The sequence below is a fragment of the Lissotriton helveticus genome, chromosome 3_1 (genome assembly GCF_964261635.1).
Source record: "Lissotriton helveticus chromosome 3_1, aLisHel1.1, whole genome shotgun sequence".
Taxonomy (NCBI): Eukaryota; Metazoa; Chordata; class Amphibia; order Caudata; family Salamandridae; genus Lissotriton; species Lissotriton helveticus.
Window position 1 is genome coordinate 1,531,140,567 of NC_136061.1, and position 27,735 is coordinate 1,531,168,301.

Here is a 27,735-nt window from a genome sequence, read left to right on the forward strand (position 1 = left end):
GTGGCTAGGTGGAACAGATAACAGTGAACCTGGGCAAGAGTGTAAAGGGCAGCTTTAGGAAAATGTGGAGAAGACCCACGTTTACAGGTGGAACTACGATCAAGGTGTGTAAATTGGAAAGAGAAAACATTATAGATTGAGACAAGTTTCTTGATAAAACCATTGTACCCAAATTTCCTGTCAATAATTTACACATCTCAGAAGGAGAGGAGAGATTCATCTTGATGAACAGACAACTGTTCCCCGGACACTGTGTGAAACCGGTCCCACACTCCGGAAACGTCAAACTCGCCACCATGCGGAGACCTCTCTGAAAGGAGGGTACAATCTACTGTATTTCTTTAGACTTGCAGAACCAGCCAGAAACCCCCTATTTGTGCCAGAGAAACAAGTTACTACCAGAATTGCACCAACTCTGTTGTCTATGGCAGAGTAATTATTTATTTTTTCCTGTTATCTCAGATTTATTATATTTTACTTTCAAATGCCAAGGCAAATATAGCGGAATATACTCCACAATAGTATCCACTTTTTTATCCCATAGGAGTGAGTCACTTACGAAATACATTATGCTGCAAGCAACACAAAAGCCCCAACTCCGCAACACGCTCCATTAGCACAGACCACCAAACAGACAAAAATATACATGCATAACAGGGGAAATAAGAAGCCAAAGCTGACAATACTAATGTTCCCGATAAATAATGATTTCTTCTTCAGAATCACATCTTCCCTAAAAGCCAAACTATAGCTACGCGTGTAGCAGCTACAAGCACCTCATTAACCAATCAATATTTTAGTGCTACCTGGCAAATTTCAATGTCTGCGCATAAGCAATCACTGCTGCAGAAAGTGTGAACAGACTTAAAGAGTAGCTTTGCTTATCCCTTCAAGGCACTCCTCGTTAGAACTGCAGCCATCAAGCTTACTCTCATGGAGTTGGATATTCTAACTCCAAGTGTGGATTTTGATAACCAGGTGTTCACTAACATATACCAGGTGTCGTGAGCTTATATTTCGTTTGCTAGATTGAAAGACACAGTTGTCGGAAATTTGTGTTGCTGTTGATACAGACAAAATTAAAAATATGAAAGTTTTACCGGAGTTTTGGTATAGGAAATGACAAGATTTAAAAATTGATAAAAGTCAGCGAAGACTATAAAGCAACAACAAAAAAAGATTTATTTCGCCAGAAGCCTTTATTTCATCTGCATGCATGAGTCAAGTAACGCTGCCATAAAATCAATTGAGACAACAATCATCCCATGATGGTGTAAGCAACCAGACTTGTACAAACTTTCTTTCCATCCCCATAAAAAACATTTGTTTTTTTAAAAACAACTGGATACCGAAAAACACTTGGATATCAACCTTTCCAGAACTTTATAATGTAGCCTTGCAGCCATGTGCCAAAGGAAAAAACCTGCAGTCATATGCCCACTCCTGCCCGATATGCTGGCACCAGACAGGAAGGCCAATAACAAGGGACTATATCAAGCAGTAATATTCTCTTCAGAAGAGATGCATTCCCTTCAGAACATTCCATCGATTTCTAGCAGAATTTTCTACAAAAAAATGAATAAAAAGGAGGAAGAGCAGGGTGAAAGCTGCGGAGAGTGCCCTTGGTAAAGACTAATGGCCTTTGAGACAGATGCTCTATTGGAGCTCTCAACATAACTACAACTTGAATGTAACAATTGTTACATTCATCATTTTTAATTTTACAGAGGATAGGGAAAATGTAATATGCAAAATAAAAATGTTGTTGCACGAGTATCTCTGGTTCACTAAACTACCTACCAAAGAAAATCCATTAATTTGGTGTCCAAAGTCTAAGCCTTCAGCAGCTGTAATGCCTAGAAGAGAGGGGCAGGGCCAAGGTAGGGAATCACACATTCTTACCTGGATGCATTTTACGTACAGGTCCTTGTTGTTCAAATCATACAATTTTGGTAGCAATTTTGTACAGTGAAGGGACAATTTCTGACTTAACTAAGACGATCTAATTGGTATAACACACTTTGGAGAAGGATAGGAGCATTCTTTCTGATAGATTTATGAAGCATGGCCGGTCTGTTGGCTCTTTTGCACCCACTTTATAGTAAAAATAACATCCAATTTTCAATAGTATTTACAAATTCTTTCCCAGTCTGCAGTGCTGGAAGATAGGGAGAAAGTAGAGTGTCATGCTGCTCTTAAAGGGTGTTCAGCATTAGCTGGGGTACCCGCTGTAAAGACGTGCTGCCCTGCCGCGCCAATAGTTTCCAAAATTAAGGCTGGGAGTATGTAGTCAGGCTGCCAATGTAATGGTTATAAACCTGGTGAATACAACACTGATCAGGAAATGTTATAGACCGTGTGAAGGGAAGCATTGCGTCCTGGGGCTAGGGTACCATTGGCCCTCGCAGAGCTGGATTTGTGTATGTACGTTTTGCTAAAAACAAGTTATTCCATCAAAAAGTACACTTAACAGTTTGTAACTTATTGGTACCACATTTTACTTCATTAAGCCACCAAACCGGTTTAATGAAGACAACTGTATACTGGTTTAAGGGCTGCCACCCGGTTGGCATCTACAGCAAGCTAAGTGGGCAAGAGACATGGATTAGCATATTCTTCTAGGTGATGTCCTCATGTCCCAGCTCACCCACCCAGTCTGACCATGTTCCCCGTCTTATTGGCTCACTGGTTAGCCACTGTAACCTCCCTAATGCTCTTGTAAAGTGAAATAATATATTACAATATGATTGAGAGATCCTCTTCTTGCACTGCTTGCTAAAACCGACAACTCAGCTGGATTAGTAGCACCTGTATAGACTTAAAACCCAAAGTGCAAAATATGCATTACAGCTTAAAAGTATTGCAGGATCGAAAAATGATCCCTCTAAGCTCTACTGCTTTTTGTGACTGTCAGATGAAACACATCTTATTTGCAATACGAAGCTCTTACGACATTTGGAAAAACAATTGCTCATTCGGTTAAAGCAGGGTCTCCATATTCTGACGTTGAGAGTACTTGCATGATCTCAGTGCTGCTTAAGGTTAAGGTCCAGTATTGCTGCCATGATTTTACGCTTCATATTTTAATTCAAAGGCCTTCTTTTCCAGTCTGGTTAGCCGCTATCTTGACTACAAGCAAAGGTTTTTTGAGGCTGCAACATCCAACATCAGTGCGTATAGGTAATAGAACATATGATGGTACCAAGGAATGAAGAATAATGCTTTGCCAAAACTACCACAAACATCTAAACTGTCAGTTTAGGTCTCTGAAGAACCCTTTGGTAACTTAAGAGTGTATAGATACTCAGCTAGAAAAAAGGCCAAGGGACCTAGTATTGACTCCCATCCTCACAACATCCTCTGAAGAAACACTTTTTACTTAAAAAAGACTGACCCACCTAGCTTTTTAATGCATTTCTTAAAGAAGAACTAGAGTCACAAGTAATGTTTACAGTATCTAAAGCACAAGCCCTATCATCATATGTAGGGAAATCAAACACTGGCTTGACTTCCTTGCAGCTAAGGAGCCAGAAAACAGCCTGAAAATAAATTGAATTATGAAGGATCTTCCTCACATCACCCAAAGCAAAATTCCTTTCACGAATGGCAGAAGCAGCTAAGTCTGAGCAGAAGAAAGACAACTAAATGGGCCACCAGATACAATTATGTAGCTGCCAATGACAACTGCAGTCTTAATATTATGCCTATGGTCTACAAAAAGAATACAGATATAGTAAGTGTCCGTAACCTTTGGCATTTACTCTAGTAGAAAAGGCATGTGAATATAAAAACTTTACACTGTCAGTACACATATTTGTGATCCCTGCAGAGAATGAAAGCATTGACATAGGTTAAAGCCACCTGGAGGTGGCAGAGGATCCCATTTACAGTCAGCATATGCCAGACTATTCAGGGCACCACTGCCAACATTCAGCAGCTTGTGGTTCCGATGTCCGCCTCATCTAAATAAGGATCACTGATCCACTGGTATCAACCAGCGGAGTGCCTGACAACAGCCAGCTCTTCATCTTATCACCAGCTAGACAAAACCCACAGCAGAACATTGTTTCCATTGGTATGAATAGAATTAAAATTAAATGGGCAAGGGTTGATTGTGCAAAATTTTCAAAAACAGTTACTATCAGGAAGCCTTTAGCAATTCATGACAGTTACCCCCATTCTCTAATCAATAAGAGTACCAGGAAGGGCATATCCATATCTCAAACTCAATTTTAATCTGTCGGTGAGACCAAAATGTCAAAACAAAATCCAAAAGGGGTGGTTTAATTATCAGTGCATAAAGGCACGTAGTCACTTGATTGAACTTTCGAATCAACTCCCTAGAGATGTTTTGAAGATACAGGAAGCTAGATTCTCCAATTAAAAATCTATTAAGATTAGAAAAAAGGACCTCCGGGAGAAAGCCTGGGCCAATTTCCTACAAGCAGCAGAGACCAAGGATAGCACCTTGTTCTGGAGAACGGTAAATGTTCTAATATTTTATTGGGGTGTAGGCCTGGACTTAAGAGTCCTCAATAACTCCAGCTCAACGGGCAGACCATGTCGGTGCAATTTTTCTCACCCTAGCTTAGAGGAGAGAATTTCTAATTAATTTGCTGGTGCAGTCTTCACTCACAAAGGTGGTGAAGGCCTTCTCTGATAGTCCTAATGGTGGGCCCCCTGTCTGAACGGGGTATCGATGGACACGTATAAGTCATCCCGACCTACGGGCCCCTCTATTAACTAAGGTTTTCAATACAAAAGGAGCTGGGAATGTTACCCCTTTATGGTTCACTTCACTCATTATCCCCATCTTCAAAAATGGATCAAGGGATGATCCCAAATGCTATTGCTCGATCTCTTCACTCGACTATTCGGCCAAACTATTGGGGACGATCTCTTTACTCAACTCTTCAGCCAAACCATTGGGGAGAGTCCTGTTGGAGAGACTACAAGTGTGGGCTGAGGAAATGAAATCCTTTTCAAACACCCAGTATCAGTTTACGAAAGGTTTGGGAATGGTTGAGCAATTGCTCAACCTGAACCTCCCGATAGGAAAATATTGTTTGGCTAAGGAGGGAGCATTGTATATATGCTTTCTCTACCTAGGGTGTGCTTTTGATCTGGTTAATCACAGAGGTCTGTGGGAGTGTCTGGATAAGCTAGGGGTGCCTAAAGAGATCATTTCGCTGTTGGCTTTCTTTACTGTAATTTAACAGCCAAGGTGTAGTTTGGATCTAAAGGAGAGCTAACTACACCCTTTAATGTTGGAAGAGGGTGTGTGTTGCCCCCACCTTCCTCTTCTCCCTTTATATTAACAGTATGGAACATTCGCTCCAGGTCATAGGCACAGATCCTGTTGTATGCCAATGATGCTGCTGTAATGGCACCATATGGTGTAAATCTGAGACCACTTTTCTAGAGATAGCATTAAGGATTATGTGGGTTTAGACCACGTTGATAAAATCCCACGGTTACACTTAATAAAACAAACCCTATGGGTCTTGGGGCAGAAAGGAAGGGGTCTATGGGCATCCCCCTTGTTGTCTAATAGAGAATTATGGGGTCTAGTATTTCAAATGTGCCCAAAGTGATCCCAAATGGATCAGAATAATGTAGAAGTATAACAATATGGGGCTTTAAATGAGGGGGGTTTGTTGTACGATGTATCTTACTATTATTAAGAGTTATCTTAGATATTTATTAACACGTTTTCACCTCCTTATCCTCTATCATAAAATTGCATTTCGTGGGAAAGCAGGATAAGTGCCATCATTCAGAAATGTCCTTGTGACAATCGGTCGGTCCAGTCCGCCCTGCCTGTCATACTTTTCTGTAGTGTTGATTCAGCTTCCAGGAAGTTTTACCATAGACCTCTATTTTTAGCTAAAAGAATGATTTATTACCGCCAGGCTTTTAAGTATTTGTATGACTTGAGCAATGGGAATACTTGTTATATGGTCACAATGTTCCTGTCATCTGCTACTTATCTTAGAAACTCTATGAACGACAGATGAATTTTACTAGATCAGTATAGTCGACATAGTCCCGAAATCATGTATACTTATAAAGCTCAGGATCATGGTTGAACGCGGTTTTAAAAGCATAACCCTAATGGTATTTTAATTCTATTTTTAGTGTTGCATAATTGTGTTTTATAAATATGTAATATATATATATATTTTTTTTTAATCGTGTGTAACATTGTGTTGCTTTTTTTTGCTCTTTTATACGAGTCAAATAAAGCTCAACAATTGAATTGACTGGTCACGGGCTGCTGCAGAGCATCAGAAGAAACCATGGAGAAAGAAAAAAACCTTTGCTGCCTTCCCAACTCAGTATACAGAGCTCACAGATCTCCATAGACCCACCAGAATCAAGGGCCATGTAGAAAGTTCTCACTTCTAATCTCTTCCAGTTAGCACCCTGCAAGACATATCCTAAACATTGTATGAACTACCATAAATGATCATTTTGCTGTGCTAAAAAAATAAATAAATATATATATATATCTCTCAAGGCAGGCAGGGCAGCACATCAAATTAGTCTTCACAGCTAATTACGGGTTTTAGGCGTACGGGTGGCTTTCAGCACAGCATGATATGTTTCCAAGCCTGAAACCTCATCTACAGTTTTAGGATGTAAGGAGTTTAGAGTAGTGAGGTCAGTTGTACACCCACTTCGGGACATCTCTCTCAGACATGTACAGGCTGGTGAAGACAACACTGGAATCAAAACCCTGCTCCAATGACAGGATATTTAGGCTCCGCTGATGTGCAGTTCACTGAAAGTGGTCACAGATATTATCCTCAATTTCCATGCCACCTCCTGCCCTCCCATGTTGGATTTTGGAGGAGCAGAAGATGCAGGCCGGATCCTCCTCAGTTTGAGTTGTACCACTTTGATGAAAGGGTGATTAGAGTCCATGCTCTGCCCCTACGGATGGCTCAGGACAGACTGTTCTATTGGCGGATCCACATCGATCAGCCAGTAAGATTACAACCTGCCTCAAAAACAAGTCAATATTCTTTTCTCCTTTTATAGTCATGGTGCTTCTGCCTAACTTGGGAGATGCTGGAAGCTAAGGGCGGCTCTTACAGTACTTCCTTTTGCGTTTAGTCACCGAGATATCTGGGTGGAAGGGATCCAGGCCACCAGGGGATGGGAATCTGTGGTTAGATGCCGGATGACTCCTATCCTTGTACGACTGGTTGTCTTGGAGTCCATTAACAGTCTTCTGAAATTTGTTATTAATGGTCATTGCCACCTCCTTGGCTGTACCCCCCATGCTAAGCTCTCCAGAGGTACAAGGTGATAGGGACATGTGCTTCCTTTGGACTGTCTGGATTAAAGGTTCATCATCTCTACTCCGCCAGTTACCCTGTGAGGTTTGAGGGAAGAGGGTTGGCTCCAGCAAATCCCCGTTTAGTTGCACCATCTTTGTCTGGGTGGCTTCTGAAGGTTCACAATGGATCTCTTCCAGGTTCGAATACCCAGTGGCAATCATCAGAGAGTCAGAGGAACTATCAGGCACTGAGCTCTGCTTTTCCTGTCCCTCCAAGAGTTGCTCTGTAAGCTCCAAGCTCTCGTAGCGCACCAGCTGTAAGCGCAAGAATCCATCCTCATGCTCTTTATACCTACAGAGAAAGGAGAGAGAGAAAGTCAAACTGATGAAGACAGAGCCCAAAGGAGAGGCTGTAAAAGACTCGTAACGGAGAGCGGGCGAAGGGCAGGAAAGAGAAAAACAAAAGAGAAAGGGTAGTGGTGATGCGATCTGAAGAGACAGAGGAAGCAAGAAAGGAAAATAGGAGACTGATGGGATGCAAAGACTGAGGAAGAGTTAAACGAAGAATGATAGTGTGGGCGAATTAGACGCCAAGAGTGAGGATAGAGGGGAGGAAGGTATGAGGCTGAAGAGAAATCAAGAGGCAGGAACAGAGCAGTGTGCCAGAGGCCAAGAGCAAGGTGGATTTACAGACTAAACAAAGAAAGGCAGGGTAAGATGAAAGATTTAAAAAGACAAAGTATTTGGTAGAAGATAATTGTGTCAGTTGTGGACAAATGGGTAAGACAGCATAAAGACCAAGCGAAAAGAGGAAAAGAGACCTAGATGGGAGGAGGGAAACTGAAGTGGTGATGATGATGAACGGGAGATGTTTTTGGGTAGAGAAATAGAGACCACGAAACACTGAATTCTGGTACTCCCCTCCACACCCATTTCTTTATTAGAGAACTTAACCAACATACCACACAGCAAGAGCACTGCAATGACTGATAGCATTTGAAAGACCAAAACTTAATTTGGTGACATTCTATCGGGATGTATTGAAGAGTCATTTAAAACAGTCATTGTTGGGTTTACAAGAAAACTGGCCATGGAATCGTACTGACTATTGGAAGTAATGGTAGGATCAGGTTAACATTCAATAGTTATGTTTCCTTGTGGTTGTTTCATCCATAAAAATGACACCCATATCTTCCGAGACATTCGATTCAACTGGACCTGGTGGACCCCACTTTTATTTTGTCTTACTTATCAAACTGCCAGAGCTTATCAGTCATCAGATGCCTTCAACTATGGTTACAATGCGGAAGTACCATAGTAGTTGGAGGTTACAGGGTAATGACTAGCCCTGTCCTTTGCCACTGGTGTCCCCCGGACAGAATACAGTTGCACTCCAACTGAATGACAAGGCACTCATTTGTATAATTGGACTGTCTCATGGTAGCAGAGTTGAGGGGTCATGACATACTCATGGAGGTCGCTGTGGGATTGACACGTTAGAATAGAGTATTATTTATCAACAAATAAAAATACATCTCCAATGCGCATAGATACCGAACAGTGTTAGTGGCCGGCTCCTTATCTACATGAGAACCGACCCCCAACAAGCTTGTAGCTTCTTAGCACTGGGCACTAGGGCTTAGGTTAATATGGAGCTCTTAATATTGCGCTCTATAGCTAGTGTTATCTACTGTGGTTTCACGAGGGTCTACTCAGAGGCATTCAGGTCTGGGATTCTTTAAAAAGCTTTTGAAAAAGATAAAATGCTTCAGTTTACAGTTCTGGGTCAACGGTAGGCAGTAGGTTCGAAGCCAGGTTCCTCAAAGGAATGCACTGAGGAAGGCACCTAGTGCACGTGTCACAATCCGATCGCATCAAAAATGGCGCATATAACTGCCAAGCCAAGAATTAAGTCCATATCTTTAAAAAACCAGATGGTGGTTCTTCCCCAATGGTGTCTAAGGCTGACACAGTCTGATCACTAGTGTGCAGGTGGGGTGCTTGGAGGTTTTCGAAACATGCGTTCATGGCAGAATCTCCAAGTCCAGGTCATACACCATTTTGCTGCCCCATATCAGTTCATTCTGGCTCAGAGAGGGAATCCTATGGACTACACAACTTCCAGGCTGAGACAGAGTGGACATCAGTCACTTCCATAAAGAGGGGTTCATCATAGGTACCTCTGTGGCAACAAGACCTGCCGTGATGTCTCAGCTAGGTAAAATGGGCTTACACATCTTTCAAGCTCACCAAGGAAAAATACAACGGGCCATGCTGAAAAATTAAAAGGGCAGGGCTGTACAGCTTCCACGAGCCACTCTGCCCTACTGCAAAGATTTTACTTTTTTTTAAAAAAAAAAGGAAGGAAAATGAAAGGATAAAAAAGACCTTTTGGGTTCAAAATGAAAACCAACTTTGCCACAGATGTATAACTATTGCATGACTACACATTTTATTCAAAAAAGCTAATAGTAGCAGGACTATGTTGTCCTCCCTTAGTCTCTCACAATCTTTCCCCAAACAAAAAAAATATGGTAACAAAAATTGGATGCAACAGCAAGAAGTGGAAGAATAAAACGTCCTTGAAATGAAAGCCATACATACCAAACTCTAAACTAAAACAGCTTGATTGTGCATGCGTATGCATCCTTCCATAGAGCTCAGATCCTCAACTAACAGTGGCATTATAAATGGGCACCTACCTGAAGCGCTGGTGGCCTGGCGGCCACTTAAACTGGTGCTTCTTACGAAGATGCACAGTGAGATAGTAGCCACGTGAGAAGCATTTGTTACAGATGTGGCACATGTACTTCGGCTCCAAATCTCCCTGGTGAAGAAAGAGCATCAATTAAAAACAGGAAAAACCTTGATGTACAATATACGCAATTAAGGAGTGCATCAGTCAAGACAGGAATCCTGGAAGTTTCCAGCCTCATCTGACCCACTGTAACAGTTCTTGCTGGGGAAACTAAGTGAAGTGGTAGAACACACACAATAACTTCCTTTACTTGGGGCGGGGGGGGGGGCGGGGGTTGTATCAGTAGCACAAATAGCATCCAAATCCTAAGTGCTTAATGCTGAACACTCAAATGTCCTTCCCACAGAAGTCGGTGGGTACCACAAACACATACTGTTCCCTGAAGGATTAAGAATGCATGGACCTGCCCCAACAAATCTTTAGTCTCTTAGGTCCCCCCACCCTCCACAAGGGTATTCTCCTGATGTCTTGCATCACTTAAGCTTTGTTTCCATTTCACAGCATTCACAGCACTGCAGGTGCACTTCCCACAAGTTTTCTTAACAGTGAATGAAGACTATAGCTTTTGGCAACATGTCACCTTGGAGGTACTGGCGGGCACGATGGACGCAAATATACATTTTGCAATGTGGAAAGTGAAGTTCTCCATCATCGTGGTCTCACAGACAGTGAAAAGGTTTCACTTGAGCATGTGTTCTTTGGCGCTCCATTCTTACTAAGAGTAAGATATCTATGTTTCATGATAAAACTCCACTATGGTCTAATCCTGGTCTCCCGGAAATATTTCAAGATGCGATAGGTGGTGTATTTTCTAATTCTGGCATTAATTTACTTGGAGATTTGTATGATCATAGGGGATTACTTTCGTTTGAAAGATTGAAAATCTGCTATAAATTACAAGAAGGGGCAAGATTTAAATACTATCAAATCAGGGATTATCTTCTGAAGAAGATAGAACTTACTAGTCTGACTGAATCTGAAGTATGGAACTGTATATATAAGGAAGAGGATAAAGCAATGATTAGTAGAGGGTATAAATTATTCTCAGGATATAATATCAATGATATACATAAACTGGCTGAAAAATGGACTAATAAGCTTACAACGGAAATAACACCAGACTTTATTACTTCTTCTTTTAAAAGTCTTAATCTTGCGGTTCAATCCTCAAATCTTAAGTTACAGTTATTTAAAACCATATGTCATTTATATCATACACCAGATCGGATTCTTAAATGGGCATCGAATAATAATAATTTCAGCGATCGTACAAACTGTCCTAAATGTGACTTGCAAGGAGCTGATATTATTCATATGTTTTTTGGGTGCCCAAATCTTGGCGAATTTTGGAATGGAGTAACTAAAATTATTTCTACGAAACTTGGTATTCCTATCACGTTTTCACTAAGAGATGTATTTGTAGGTATCTCAGGGGTAAATACTGTATTTTGTGATTTATTAAATATCTTAGTTGCTTGCGCACGATTGACTATTGCCAGAGCATGGATTCAACAAAATCCACCAAAGGTTTTTGAGTGGTGGAGCCTTGTTAAAGAAATATATAATATGGAATATGCTCTGGCAAATACTAGGGGTACACAGGCTAAGCAAAAAGTGGACAAAATATGGGGTCTAATTATGTCATAAAATTGTTTCTCCTTTTTATCTTTTTTTTTCTCCTGTAGCTGCTTTTGCTTTTTGTTTATTGTCTATATCTTGTTGTATAATGTGTTTAATCTACCCCGTTGATGCAAAACAATAAAAAAAAGTAAAAAAAAAAAAAAAAGAGCATGTGTTCTTGATGCTTTGACAATGCTTGTCATAAGCATATTAACCCACACAATGTCTGCGCATTGTACGAATAGGAGTGCTTGGTTAATTTAATAAAGTGTGCTAGGCCTAGATAAAATGCAAAAACAACAGTTGATGGACAGAATGCAGAACAATGTCATATATTCACCCCAGTACAGAGATCTGGGCCTAAATCAATCGTTTTTTTGCTCACCATGCCATTTAAGTTTGAACCCAGCCATATGCAAATCAGTCTTGACCCTGTGCCCCAAGGGAACAGTCATGCCCGATCTGCCAAGTCAGATCTTCCCTGGACTGGAAACAAGCATCCTAGGACCGGTTTCGGCTTTCAGCCCTCATCAGCCAGGATAGCTTGATTCTAGTGGCATGGAGAGCACGGGACTCATGTCCGAGCATTCCCGTCCCACTCGGGTGACAAATGCAAAAAAAAAAAAAACAGTTGATGGACAGAATACAGAACAATGTCATACATTCACCCCAGTACAGAGATCGTTTTTTTTTGCTCACCATGCCATTCCAGTTTGAACCCAGTCATATGAAAATCAGTCTTGACCCTGTGTTCCATGGGAACAGTCCAGCCCAAACTACCAAGCCAGGTACTCCCTGGCAGAGGGTCAAGACTGATTTGCATATGGCCATGTCTGAACTGGGGGGGCGTGGTGAGGAAAATAACGATGGATTAAACCCAGATCTGTGACGGGGTGAATGTTTTGCCAATGTGCAACATTCTGTCCATCACCTTGTGTGTTTTGCTGTTCGCCCTATGTGGGAGGGGTATGCCCAGAAGTGGGTGTCGTGCTCACTACACCACTGGAGTCAAGCTATCCTGGCTGATGACGGCTGATAGCCATAAACCGGTCCTAGGATGCTTGATACCAGTCCAGGGAAGACATGGCTTGGCAGTTCGGGCTGGACTGTTCTCATGAGGCACAGGGTCAAGACTGATTTGCATATGGCCATGTCTGAACTGGGGTGGCGTGGTGAGCAAAATAACGATGGATTAAACCCAGATCTGTGATTGGGGGTGAATGTTTTGCCATTGTGCAACATTCCGTCCAACATCTTGTGTGTTTTGCTGTTCACCCTATGTGGGAAGGGTATGCCCAGACGTGGGTCCCTTGCTCACTACGCCACTGGAGTCAAGCTATCCTGGCTGATGACGGCTGATAGCCATAAACCGGTCCTAGGATGCTTGATACCGGTCCAGGGAAGACATGGCTTGGCAGTTCGGGCTGGACTGTTCTCATGAGGCACAGGGTCAAGACTGATTTGCATATGGCCATGTCTGAACTGGGGTGGCGTGGTGAGCAAAATAACGATGGATTAAACCCAGATGTTTGACTGGGGGTGAATGTTTTGCCAATGTGCAACATTCCGTCCATAACCTTGTGTGTTTTGCAGGCCTAGATTAAAGGCATCCATTAACGAGGGTTTGCAAACTTCGTTTTTATGAAAGTCAACTGAGTCTGAAGGTGCTATATATGTGGTATATTTTTTGCTTCTATATAAGTCACAGAAGATTTTCCTGAAGGCTAGACCTTGCATAAGATCTGTGCTGGTAAAATTGAAGGGATAACAGAACTGTGGCTTCCATAAATTAATATAAGCATGGTTTTCCATCCTGGGGTGCAGATACAAGGTACTTGCGCTGGGAGTCCCACTTGCACCATTTACTCATGAAGGCAAAAAGAGTATAAAAGAACACAGCACTTGTAAAGGGGAAAGCAGATTGACCAGTTGCCACAGAGAAGCCACTCCCTCTTCAACACTGAAATAGTAAGACATAAGCCATGAATGTTAAAATTGCCCCCTATTTCCTAGTAAAAGGAGTAATTAACTTGCAGACTTATTTTTATTTTCCAAATGTTATAGCACCTCGGATTTGTTTGAAAAGACCAGCTACCAATTGTCCTTTTAGAATGGACACTCCTAACACCTAAAGAACAATCACTACAAATTAAAGCTATGTTTTGGTCTCTTGGGAGTAATACATGATTGACCTGCAACATGCAAAGATGTTTATGCAACATTTGTTAGTTTATGAAAAAGTTATGATGCTTTCTTTTTTCCCATGTTTATTTTGCTCTTGGAACAAATGTAACTTGTAACCTGTAACTCTGATGCTTATGTAAATACTGCCTTGACCAGCCTAAAATGACGGCCGCAACAAACCCTCCTGCGTCTCTCCTGACCTTATCTCCCTCCTCCCCCTCTCTACTCTTCTCCACTTTCCTGCTACTGACCTTTGCCCCCACCCGTCCTGGCCTTAGTCCCCACCCTGTTTATCTGTGAATTGAGATCTACCTATTTTTTCTGATGCCCGCTGGAGCTACCTGGTTTACCTATAGGGGAGACAGGTTGGGGATTCACTCCTTGGACGTCACCTACCCAGTCGGTCTTTAGACAGACTTCCTTTCGTCGCTCCTGTTGTCTCCTCCCGCATCCTCCCTCTATTTATGTCTCTCCTTCTCTCCTCTCTCAATGTATTGAGACTGAACTATTTTGTCTGATGCCCGATGGAGCTACCTGTTTTAGCTATAGGGGAGATGGGCCGTGGATTCCCTCCTTGGTCGTCACCTACCCAGTCGGTCTTTAGACAGACTTCCTTTTGTCTCTCCTTGTTGTCTCTTCCCTTATCCTCCCTTTCTCACCTCCCCTGCCCCCTCCACTACTTTTCTCTCTCCTTTCTCTCCTCTCCTCTGTATTGCCTATTTGTTTATGTATTGTGTAATTGTTGAACTTTTTCTGTTACATTGTTGATTCTCATGTAAAGCGCTCGGATACCTTCGGGTCTAACCAGCGCTATATAAAACTCTTTAAATAAAATAAATAAGTTGAATAGTTAATCATGTGAAAAGTTGTAACTACCGTTAGTACAAATTTAGGATGTGTCCTTATCAGCGAATATCCTACTAAACTCTTCGGTAACTCAAGAAGCAATAAAATCAGCAATTTACTTAATCGTTAACAATGCAATCGCTATTAAGAAAGTGGTTTTGCATCAAACATACTAGTGTAATCTTGTGCATGTACTCAAATGGAGGCTTGAATGATCTTGCTAGAGGTGTATGTAACTATTTAGCTCTCTTTGAACATCTTTAACAGTGGTATCAAAAAGATGTATTTGATATTTACTACTGAAGTATGCTGCAGTAACTGATACATGTAGTCTTAGTGATGCGTCGATAAGACCACATCCCAATAAATACAGAAGATATTGGACCAGCACTTTTGATCAGTTTTCACCTCTTCACAATTATTTCTTGAATGCCACTTTAAATATGTATTCCATTTGCCAACATACCATTTTCTAGGTAATAGGTTTCAAGATTTGTTTTTAATAACTTTCCTACAGTGTTCAGTTTTGAATCTGGATGATTTATTCTCCCAACAATATTAATGTCATTTTTATCTGGAATTTTAGGCTATTGGGTTGTCTCAATTATACTAGCTTGGAGAACAAATGTATAACATGCCACCTGGCAGTTATCAAAATAAAATTAATTGCAATGTCTTCAACTTGTTTATTACAGCTGGAATAAAAGGTAATGTAAGAATGCACACACAAATAACCTGCACCAACAAATCAACATTGTATTAATCTCTGGCTATATATGTTAATGAGTGGATGCAACGATTTGGCATTCTGTGTTTTGTCTTGTGGCACACTGATCTATTTTTGGCCTGCTTCGGATCTTGAAGACGGTGATGACTGGTGATCCCTGGTGATCCCTGAAAGTGGTGTTGTGCAACACTTGCAATGGGTTCACCTAATGGTTTTGAAAATTTGCCTTGGGTGCCCTTCTACACAGACGTACCCATACACTCATGGTTTCTCACTCGCAATCGCTCTTGCACATATATTTTACACAATCACTGACCCTCATTCACAACTACTGTTGTGGAGGCCCTCTGATTTGAACTCCTGGGGCACAAGTGTACTGCTTTAATGAGCAGTAGGTGTAGGGCCTATGAGCCCTGATGCCGCTGCTCCTGCTGCACACCACTGACAGAGGAAGCCCTGGCTCATTACTGTTCTCCCTCACAATCTCCCCTCATATACTCATTCTTACTCACAACTGCTTTACTCACTTCCTCTGTTTCACTTATTCCTACACTGACCCTCTCAAACACAGTAAACTAACACACTCTTACTCTGTCTCGTTTTCTCTTAATCACTCACAAACACACTTTCACTGATACATGCACGTAGAAACAAAACGTTTTTTTCCCCACTTGCGTTTCTTTGTTTGCTGGCAAAACAGAGGCTCCATTGCAGAAGCAGAGCAAGAAACCAGGGCTGGGCATTGGAACCAGCAAGCTATGATTCAAAGAGGAGCCAGACAGACAGAGCAGCAGGGCCAGGTTGAAGAGGAAGACTCACCCGAAGCTCTCTCCTAGCTTTGTGATAGAACTGGAAGCAAAGCCCTATAAGATGTTTAGGCAGTGCTGGGGATCCTGCCCGGCTCCTCATTGGCCTTCGGGATGCACTGATGTGTGCCATGAAAGCCCCATTTTAGCAAATATACTGTGCTGCATGAGGCATGTGCAGCATATCTGATGACTAAACAAGCATTTGCAATGCAATAGGTCTCGCATTTGTGAGAGTTTGAGCTATTGGCATTGTAAATAATGCCTTTTATTTAAGTGTTTTGAAAACCTGCAAGCGGTGCGTAAACATGCACTTTGTACTTCTAGTCCTTGCTTGGGAGAAGCAAGGCTGGCAGTAAAAGAGGCACAGTTACTGCCGGCCTTGCAACAACTACAAATACAAAGTGCGTGTTTTTCGTATCACTTGCAGGTTTTCGAACCACAAATAAAAGGCATCGTCATTGACATGCCTGAGTAAGGTGATCGGAATTAGAAATACCGCCTTCCAAGAAAGGAACAAAAGGGTGGCAGCTGTGGAGGGGCTCAAATGAAGGACCCATGAGTCATGGGAGTATAATGTTGAGATTCCACGAGGGTGCTGGTGGGACCCAAGGAAGAATGAACCTTTTGAGACCATCCATGAAAGCTTTAATGACCTGTACAGGCTAGCCCAGAAACCTGCAAGTGAAGAAACAGACAATGTCATGTACTGTGGCTTCCATTAGCCCTTTACCTTTTGAGTGACCCTAGCATTCAAATCTCTTACATTTAACCGAGTCATAGTCAGTATGGTACTGTAGGACAATCCCTCCCCCTTTGTCAGCTGGCTTGACTATGTTGGAATGGTTATTCCTTCCATTCCTTACAATATTTCCCTTTCTGAAAGGCAAGCACTCAAGATAGGCAATTCCATCATAGGCAATTCCATCATAGTCAAGCCAGCTGACAAAGGGGGGCGGGACGGTCATACAGGACCATACGGACTACGACACAGAACTATGAAGACAGATCTCAGACACCAAGCACTAAAGAGACTTGTGACCAATGCTTTAGAAGGTATCAGAACTGAGCTACTAAAGGTCAGAACACGAGGCAAGGAACAGGGTTTCATCTCAGAGAAAGAACATAATTTTCTAAACACTGAGAACCCCCGTATCCCAATGGTATGTACCTTCCCAAACGTGCACAAAGACATCACCTATGCACCAGGTAGGTTGATTCTATCAGGCTGCGGCTCCATCCCGGAAACTCTAGGCCAGGACATAAATGTTTTCATAAAAACTACGTACCCACACAGGAAACATATGTAAAGGACATCCCCCTTCTTTTTGAACCACATAGAAGGTATTCACTTCAATGATGAAACCGATCTGCATAACATAACACACAAACGCAACCCAGTCCAGTCCCCATAGATTTCATTATATCACTTTTGAGGATTGGGTTGCAACACAACTACTTTATATATAATAACCAATTTTTCCAGCAATGCTCTGGTACATCAATGGGAGCTGTCTTTGCTTCCAAACCGGCTAACATCCATGTAGACAATCTGGGCCAAAAATTCATACTCTCAGACAACAGATAGCTAGCATAACCTGTTGAAGGCGATACATAGACAACATTGTTTTGATTTTGTCAGGCCCTGAGCGGCTATTTCAGGACTTCATGTACCTCAACCAGGTCCAAAAGAATCTCACATTCAAGTGCTCCACATATAGAACAGAGATTGCATTTCTTGACCTTACTATTAAACAGGACTAAAGCAGACGCTACACAAGCCTCAAGGAAACCCTCCGAAATGAGGAAACCCTCCGAAATACCCTTCTCACCTTCAATAATTTTCACCCCAGGGCAGTCTGATGGGCCACCATTTGGACAATGCTTGCATCTCTGTGACGCACAAATGCACCCTCAAAGAGGACTACTTTAGAGAGGCTCACATGCTACAAGAAAGGATACTATCAAGGGGTTACCCCAAAAAATGGTCAAAACAGCGCTAAAGCACGCCTGATATTTCCCAAGGGAGGAGCTACTCAACACCAAAGTCAAAGCACCTTTACATAAACTAGTATGTTACACCACCTTCTGCCCCACAACAACTAAGTACGCAACCTGCTCACAAAACAAATTGGCACATCGGAGGGTGTAGATCCCGCTTTACAATTACCTAGGTGTGCATTCAAAAAGGGCAAAAATATTAAGGACCACCGGGTTAATTCGACCAGATACACCACCTTCAAAACTAGGGGAATGTTAGAAACAGCGAGGGGCCGCTAATAGGCCACTACCGATGTGGTAATTACGTAAACTGTCCGTATACTTCTGAAACCAAACTCTTTGAACATTGCTCTATTAGGGTGGAGCTCAAATCGTTTTCCAGCTGCAATTCCAGAAATAATGTTGACTGCATATAGTGTCCGTGCAAACTGCTCTACCTAGGGCAGACTTCAAAACCGATAAAAGCACGAATAGGTCAACACCAAAGCAAGATCAGGTGCGCATTAGTAAACGCCCCTACAGTTGCCCATTTTGTGGAGAAGGCACACACAGCAGACAACAAAGTGGCAAGACATCGACACGGCTTGCATCCCTAAAATGTGGTGGTGACCTCACTCAAATCCTCCAGAAAACAGAATGAAAGATTGAACAATGAAATTCCATCATTGCCCTCCATAAAGTACCTATGTTGCATAACTTAACAATTGAATTACTATGCCCTACACTACTGAGGAAAGGTGGACCTATTTTGCACTACTAAGACTTTACCCATAACTGTAGTAACTTCACTCCCATGTATGTTTCACTCCAACGAACTAACACCAGATTTCATTGGGTCCTCTTGATCAAGCCTATCAATCTCTTGTGCAGGTGCTCTGGTAATGGGCAAGAAAGCCCCAGTGCCATTATCTTATTCACTACCAATATTTTTTTAATGTACATTTTTGCTTATTTAAATTATTGCATGTTTTTCTCAGGTTGTTTAACGTGTTTGGCCTGTTTTCCTTCTATCTACATGCCAGTGCCATGTCACACATGGTCCTCACCCCTGGGCATCATTAATGTTGATGCCATCATATACTCCCACACAGTGTGCTTAATCATTAATGCCAATTTCCTTCCTTTTTAGCCCCACGCTAGTGCTTGGACTCCTTCACCAATTTAGGGATGGGCACTCTTCCTTGCCATATGACACCATGTGACAAATTATATGTGTATATATTTTTGAATTTCTATTATATTTTTCAATTACTTCTTCTTCTTAATATTTATGCTTCTCCTGTTGCACGCAGCCTCATTTATGAACACTTGCAGCATCACACTCCATTGTATTATGACACAATCCCTTGTCAGTACTAATTCCTCCAAGCCTCGGTTTGGCTGCCCGTTATTGTCCTGAAGTTGCGAAGATTGCACATGCTTGACAGCCCAATTTGAAGCTGCGGCGAGGCCTTGAGGCGCAGACCACTTGCTTCTTTTCACTGTGACGTGGTCTGAAGTCTGCAGCCTTATTAAATTAACAGCACGGTCCTCAACACATCGATGCTTGCCACTATTCCCTCACTTGCGACACATGGCCGCTTTTCACTCCGTATCCCTATAGGTACATTTCAAAATATTATCCACCTTGCCTGCCTTTGGGCTTCATAATCCAGTGTTCATTTCAGTATTGTAATCCCTTTATTGCATTGTACCTACCTTGACCTTCAACCAGCTCCCATCATGGGTACCCCCATGTGAGTGCCCCCTTCCCCTTGATAGCACGTTGTTGGTGTGTACTTTGTTATTCTCCATGCTTCCATCAGGGACGTGCACCATCAACCCACATTATAGCCTACGGTTGCTATAATCCAACAACTGAGTAGCCACTCCAGATGTTTTTTACCCACATATGTCTCATCAATTGGTCTTGATGAGACCCTGCATTAAAAAAAGGGGGTCTAAAAGTCGAAATCTGTTCATAACAAACCAATTATCTGACCGCTTTGTTAAAAGGACTAGAGTGAAATAGATATAGATATAGAAATAGATATACATGAACAATTTTCCATTGCTCGTTTTGTAACAGTTGTAAAAGTAGTCTAACAGTCTCATTGCCCGATTGTGTTTATGTTTTGCATCAAGTATACATTTATTATTCCAATAAGGACCATTGTTCTTTCTGATTTGTTTAAATGCCCTGGTTCTTATTGGGTAAGGCTGATTTTGTGTTTTGTTATAAAAATTCTATGCAGCATACTAATCTTATCACATAGAATATCAACTTGCCTATTTGAGGACATACGTTCTACTGGTGTTGTGTCGTAGGGCTGAATGAGTAATTTAATTGAAGAGGTTGCATCTCTTATTGGCTGGCCTCTTACTTTTCCAGTACCTCCAAAGCTCTGGCTTTCCAGGGTTTTCTGCATCTGTCCTCACACCTGCCAGACATTTCCTGGCGGGTTGGTTCTAAGGTATTCTGTTTAGGGGTGCCTACCATGGCCTCTTTGAAAGATGCCTACGTGGGTTAGCAACACCCCCATTGCTTCTGCAGTCTCATTTGCTACAACCCTGGACTGACTTCAGGGCCCAATAAATGGTTTCAAGGGACAGGAGTATCCATTATGTTTGCCTGCACTTTATGCTGTTTACAGTTGTCCTTTTTTAGGTCTCGCCAGCGAGACCTATTGTGATCGTGTTGCCTCCCAAGTGGTACAGACCGGGGCACGAGCAGATTGTAGTCTGTGGACGCGCACGTCGAGCCACACGCACATCTCCTGCCCCAAGGCAAAAGCATGCAGTTTCACTTTCGCGTCGACATTGCACTTACACCAGGCTTTTAGTGGACATGTAAACAACACAGCATTCAACATGTAAGTCTTTAAATGTAGATATACCCCACTTACCAGCAATTGTGGCGACTTTACGCTGGTCTCGTGTCTTCATCGGCATACTGCAGCACCGCGTGGGGCTCCGTCTTGATCACAGGAGCCCCGCCTGAAATCCTGCTTTGGCCGTGCGGCATTCACGAAGGCGGGGTGGTCTCCTGCTGGCCTTCTGCTTCATTTTTTCCTTGGGTGCTTTTTTCGGATCTTTGCTGCTTCTTCCCTAGCCATACGCCAGTATTACTAGGGGTGCAGCGTGAATGGCGGCCCGCGCGCAGCCGTTGCACATTGGTTTTGTTCGGGTTCTGCGCGCGTGCGTCGCTGGCATGCAGACGCATTGCAGTGTTCTAACCCTCTTGACCCCGCCGAAGCTCAAGTATTCAACACTAGGTCCTGCACATTGATTTCAAATGCCTTCACTTACTCACTGATGGAGAAGTCTTAACACCGGCTACGGGGCAGGCATGTGAGGGCAGAGTGTTTCTAGCAAACAGCGGGCGATGAAACCGGACACATCCGCTGAAATGCCACCCGTCCCCTGCCAGAAGCAGATAATCTGGGCCCGGCTTGGAAGGACGTAGCGCGACTGAGCGTCAGATCAGCCTTTAATCGAGAACCGCACCTGAGGCAGCTACGGCTGCAGGGGGCGTTTGATTGCTCGACTTCTGTTTCTCCGTGGTTGGTTCTCGGCCGTGTGCACAAGGGCTCCGAGCTGGACGTGCATACGTTTGCGTGGATCCATTTTCCAGTCCTCCCTTTATGTGTGTGTGCATGGAAGTATGGACCTGGTATTTGTATCACCAGACCTACCCAGAAAGCAGCGCAGCTCTGTACTCTATCCAGGCCAGAGATCTAGTCATCAAGGGATTGGATGGAAGCTGGGGTCCTGTGCAGAGCAGGTCTCAGCACTCCTTTTATATTGAAAGTTGGGTAGTTTTATGACACACCTGTGGCACAGGTCAGCTATGTGGGATTTTTATCCAGACCGTTACACAATCAAGGGTGTCTATTGTCCCTCCAACTCTTCCTTTTATTATTGGAACCCTTTTCAGCAGACATTCGGTTCCCAGCAGATATCGGTACATTCGGGAAATAAACACAGCTGCAGGTAAAATCCTTCATGATGCCATATTGTTGACCCTTACTAACGTGCACACTGATGCCTGATATGATGTCAGCGATCCACTCCTTTTCCCAGGTCTTTTAATATAAAATCAATAAGTACAAATGTGACGCAGTACCCATGACAGGTGCCACTGAGATGGCCAGTCTGTGCGGCTATCGTATGTGCTGGATTTCCAGGGCTCTGAAATCCTAGGGTGTCTCGTTGAATAGAGGATTGGCGGTGTGGTTAAGACGACCTCAACCCACTGATATCCTGTACGTGCCACGATTTCTCCTGCTGGCCTCATCTTTGCTTTTCCTTATGGGTTCGGGTTCTAATGATTAAGATGCCAGGGTTGCCACTTTTCACTTATCTGTTGTTCGGGATGTTCCTCCTGCTCACTCACAAATAACTCGACGCAGATAGGCAACAGTATTAAATGATTTGTCTGGGGAGGCTCCGACCTGAGGTTAGGTCCGCCACACCACCTATGGATCACTGCAGCTGCCTCATATGTGCGGTTATTACTTGGCTAAGTATCTTCCGCAACTGGTGTATTTTCTTCCAAGACCTGTCTCAGTGTCATTTTGCGGGGCACGCAAACATAGGGACACTCCCCTTGTCTAACCCAATACCGAGAACCATTCCTATTCAGTGGAACTGTGCGCACAAGCTACTGGGAGTCAGCCTGCTAATATCATGTGGCACGACAGTATGGTGTAATGCAGACACATGCATAGGAGGCTGTATAATCCTTTGAAAGTGCTGCGGCAAGAACGCTATTTTGTGTCTGGAACAACTGTTTTCGAATGCCGAACCAAAGGCCTTTCATGACCTTGCATGAAGTTCGGGTGGCTGCGCCTGAACATATAGGCAACTAGCACCTTAGGCCCTGACTCAGTGTCGCTGCCTGTATCACCAATTAAAGAATGCTTCTTTAAACGGGGGTCCTTTGAAGGTGTGATGCCAGGTATGTACAGCGGATAGATAGGTCACGTCCTCCAAACAGACAGAACAAGCCTTCAGATTCTCATTTTAAAGTTTTACCTAACTGGTCCACCTTGAGACTCCATAAAGTTGGGCTACTTCCCTGTTGTGGCTGCTGGCGGCATACACAGCTGGACTGTGATGCATATACTCTGGCTATGGCCCAACCCCCTTCAGTGAATGACAGTTAATGTAAGAGCGGTGGCCTGCTAAAGAACAGCAAACCACCATCCTTGCTTTTTCTAGCCCAATTTATGCTACTTTACCTGACCTTGCCCCGCTGCTCGGTACATGGAGATCCTATACTAGGGTCCCACACCAAGAGGACTCGCCTGAATTCTAGCACTCATGTCCAACATATGTCACTCCATTTTACTGTATTTTGCACTGTTTGCCAGCCCCTATCTGGACTCTAGAATAGGGAATCTATACCTCATTTGGGGGTGGCAAGACAAATAGAGGGCCCACACTGGCAATTACCGCAGTTGGAGGAAGGCCACGTCTCATCTCAATGAGTCATTTATGAGGAGTAGCCTCGTGGCTGGACCTTTCTCGGTGATGTTTTCCATTTTCATCCCTGAACTGCAAATATAGCTGTAGTCGAGTGAAGGATACTGAAACCTGAGACAGTGCCCAGAAATATGTGGTCACAGCCCGGAGTTTCTTGTGATGTTCCTGATGGGGGTAAACACTTTTTTCCTTCGGGCTCATTTCCCCATTAAATCAGAAAAAAAAAGTTTCTGGTCACAAAGTGTGGTGTGGTATGGAGAATGATCATACTCAAGAGCCCTAATGCTACTCTTGGTTTGGCCTATGCAAGAGGTCAGTGAACACTGAAATTCACAACATTGTCAAAGCCAAGAGGTCTCACTTATAGGAGATCTATTGGCTTTCTCATTTTTTATTTTTTTTTACACAACCAATCAACGCTTCCCCTAGGAACGATGAAGCTGAACAATACAGACTATGTGCAAACTGTGCAAAACTCAAACCTACATAATGTTATACAAAAATATTCATTAAAATATCACTGCATACCTCTCATAACATGAATAAGCATAGCATACACAATATAGAGAAAAGAAAAAATATTAAAATTTTAGTTGAATTGAATACAATAAAATGTGACGGCCATTAAAGCTAATTTCTTGCCACGTTTTGGGTTGAAATAACAGAGAAAAAGATATATTCAACACCATATGACGTGATTAAACAAGCCCGACATTTATATGTACATTTTTAGGTCTCGCACCTGGCGACAGTGCGAAAGCGCTGTCGCCAGCGAGACCTATAGCTGTCGACTCTGCTTTCAAGGGCCTTGAAAGGGATACAGGAGATGGGCACGCGTAGGATGCAGGCCGGACTGGGGCACGCGAGCGTTCACCACGTACAGTTATGTGCTGTTCCCATCTCCTGTCTCCCTTGCAAGCCTCATGTACTTCTCGCATGCAGTAACTACCAACACACACACACAGCCACACCCCCCCTGCTTTCGCTTCGCATTACACACGCAGGCACAGACACACACACACGAGAGTACACAGACACACACACTAGCGTACAGACACACACACGAGCGCACACAGACACACACGCACACACACGAGCGCACTCACACAGAGACACACGCTGTAGGAAGGTGGCTACCCGACTATGGTTACCCCAGATTTTTTGCCTTGTGTTTAGCTGGTTTTCGACTTAGTTGACATGGTTCCCTGCCAATCAGGGCCCCAGGCCATCTGCTCTCTCTGTAAAATGGATTCCATGTACCCTAGGTACATACCACAATTGGAAATGGACTCCTTGTCAGCCCCTGTACCATGCACTATAGGTGCCCAGGGCATAGGTGCCACCAAGGCCTACCAGGGGCTGCAGCATAACTTTTGCCACCCCTGGCTGGTTCTTAAATTGACACAACTGGCTGATCACTCAGCTGGGGTAAGGTGGTGTAATCACCCCTTGCTTAGATATAGTATAGCTATATCTAAACCTATATCTGGACACACATAAACCTGTGAGCCACTCCTATGGAAGGCCTTATCAATCCTGGAGGCAGAGTGCGTGGTTTAATGTGAGATGGAGCTCTAGCATGAGCTGAGCCTGTCTGCAGCTGTTGGGAACAACTCCCTAAGCCGTTCCAGGATAATGCCATACCATATACTATTAAGTGCATTATAATCCTCGCAGTTATATAGCAACTTTGGTTTGGCTTTATCAAAACATGTCGTGTAAGGTGTCATACGATTTGGAATACTATCCCCTCGCCAGTCCTGGCGACGGGGATAGCATTCCACCCCTCTAGAGGGAGAAGACATGTTACTTTACTGAAATGCGGTTAATTTTAAAAGAGCCTCAGATCCACAAAATGGATGCTTCTGCCACAGACAGGTCTGACCCCCTGCAGCTGACTGAAACTCAGCCAAGGGGGCCTGGACAAAGGGTTTCCTGTCACAGGGAGGTGTCACACCCCCCCAGACAGGAGATAGTGGATTGTAGCAGGGAGGTTTGAAAGAAACCAGACAGTGCTGGGGGCGCACAAGGCTGCCCCTTGCATAATCCGGCCAAACCGGTTCTGGGGCACTCCAGCCCCCGTCCCAGCGCGGCCAGGATCAAAGGAAGGGGGTGTATCCACCCACCTCCTGGGTCCCACCCATAGCAGGTAATAAAGCCCCCTAGATTCGAATAAGAGTGGGAGCAGTGCCAATGCACTTCAGATTATCCTGATGAAACTTAAGAAACGAAACTCTGGACCCTTCGACATCCTACTCGACGTAGAAGACTGAAGAATCTCCCTTGTGGTCAAGGAGTGACCACCCTGTGTAAACAGGCACCATCCAGCCCATCGACGTCTGCTTTGTTGCAGTTCCCGCAGGAACTCGAGCGACAGAGATCGACGAGATCAAGCTTGCCTGCCTTCTAACAGCCCGATCCACAGTCCCTGCAGAGCTGAGACCCGTGGAGGCGACCGGAAGCGTGGGGCACGCCATCTTGAAAAGACCACAAGACGCTGACTGTGCAGCCCACGAGTGACCCTCGAAGCTGTACAACGGGGTTTGAGAAGCCCCAACCCTGAGCCACTCTTGCACCGAAGTTCACCCCTCTACACTCGACGAGTGCTGCGTGGGGCCCTTCTGCTTCTTTTGGCTCAACGCGTTGGCCCGGTCACTTGCCACCTGGCTTGTGGCCCCTGTGCCGGCGAAAACCGAAATACGACTTGTGAATCTGGTTGCTCCAGATTTGCACCCGCTCCCCTGAAAAGGAGCCCCCACTCTGACCCTCCTGGACCGAGTGAGAAGCAATCTTCCAGTTCCGCGTGGATTGCTTTTGCCAAGTGTTGTTTGCTCCAATCTTGAAGCCGACAGCGCCGACGGCGAGAGCCTGCGTGGGACAGATCGTGACCCGCTCCTGGACGTCGTAGATGCCCCAGAGCCCGAGTGACAGCGAAGAGAAGCTCCTCGACAACCACCTGATTGCGCCCGACATTGCCTGGTTCCGTCCTGGTTCCACCCTGGTCACTGCTGAGTGACCCAGACTCTGTCCCCTCTGCTTTCAGGTACTTTTCGACTTGGGTCCATCCTTGGATCCCACCGGACACTTCTCCTTCCATTCGCCTGCAGCATCTTCAGCTTCAAGCACCAAGAGCCTGTGTGACGAAACCCGACACTACTTCGACCCTGTGCACCTGCTTCCTGTGGGTGAGGTAACATTGCAACGCCGGTGTTCCCACACTGGTACACACCTCTAGGGTCTGTGTCTAAAGTTTTGTCTTGCTAGGTTCAGCGGAAGTGTCCTTAAACTCTATTTGTGTAACTTTTACGCACCATTGACTTAACATTGGTACATGCTTGTGCTTTCAGCACTGCACCCGAATCTTGCGGGCTTTTCCCGACTTCAGCATTGCTTGTCCCGACTGCTCCCAGCGATTCCCTAGGCCTAACCACTGATCGATTGGTATCTCTTATACAATTTTTTTAGTATATGGTTAGAGTGGCCCCTCGCCCTCATCCAAAATTGTGCAACTTTGTATGTTATACTGTGCTTTTGATTTAACGCTTGTGCCCCTTTGTTCATAAAGAATACTGGGGATTACTTTTAGAAATAAATACATATATTTTTATAATATATACTTGTGTGGTGTCCTTTCATTTGATATTTCAGGACTGTGATTGGTAAAACAGCTCGCTTAACACGACCTCTTGAGTTTAGCCTTTAAGGCTGCTTAGTCTATGCTACCATTAAGATAGCTTGTCTATAAGGTTGACTTACAACCAGACACCATAAGGGGTTGTTTGGACTGATACAAGGTGGTTCCGGAATTGGAAACATCATATATCAGGCCAACTGCGCGCGCACACACACACACACACACACACACACACACACACACGCACACACCCCCCCCCCCCACCCTCCCCAGTACAACTAAGCCCCACTCACCGCATCCGCGCCACTCTGGACTTCTGCAGCCTCCGTGGGGCTCTCCCTCAGGCATGGGAGCCCTGCGTCACCACTGCTCCTCTGGGCCAGCCACTCCGTGGGCGCGGGCTTCCTG

The 27,735-nt window shown here is 43.9% G+C and overlaps 1 protein-coding gene across 1 annotated transcript in view; it reads right to left on the minus strand.

Moving 5' to 3' along the window:
• Positions 1 to 1,180: 1,180 nt before the first annotated feature.
• Positions 1,181 to 27,735, minus strand: part of HINFP (histone H4 transcription factor) — a 173,917-nt gene continuing 147,362 nt past the window's right edge. Inside the window, exons 9-12 of the mRNA XM_078682190.1 lie at positions 9,988 to 10,112; positions 6,564 to 7,637; positions 4,012 to 6,512; positions 1,181 to 3,920 (exon numbers count right to left, since the gene is read on the minus strand). Of these exons, the coding sequence (XP_078538316.1) occupies positions 7,082 to 7,637; positions 9,988 to 10,112 (681 nt within the window). The 3' untranslated portion in view covers positions 1,181 to 3,920; positions 4,012 to 6,512; positions 6,564 to 7,081. The remainder of the gene's footprint in view (positions 3,921 to 4,011; positions 6,513 to 6,563; positions 7,638 to 9,987; positions 10,113 to 27,735) is intronic.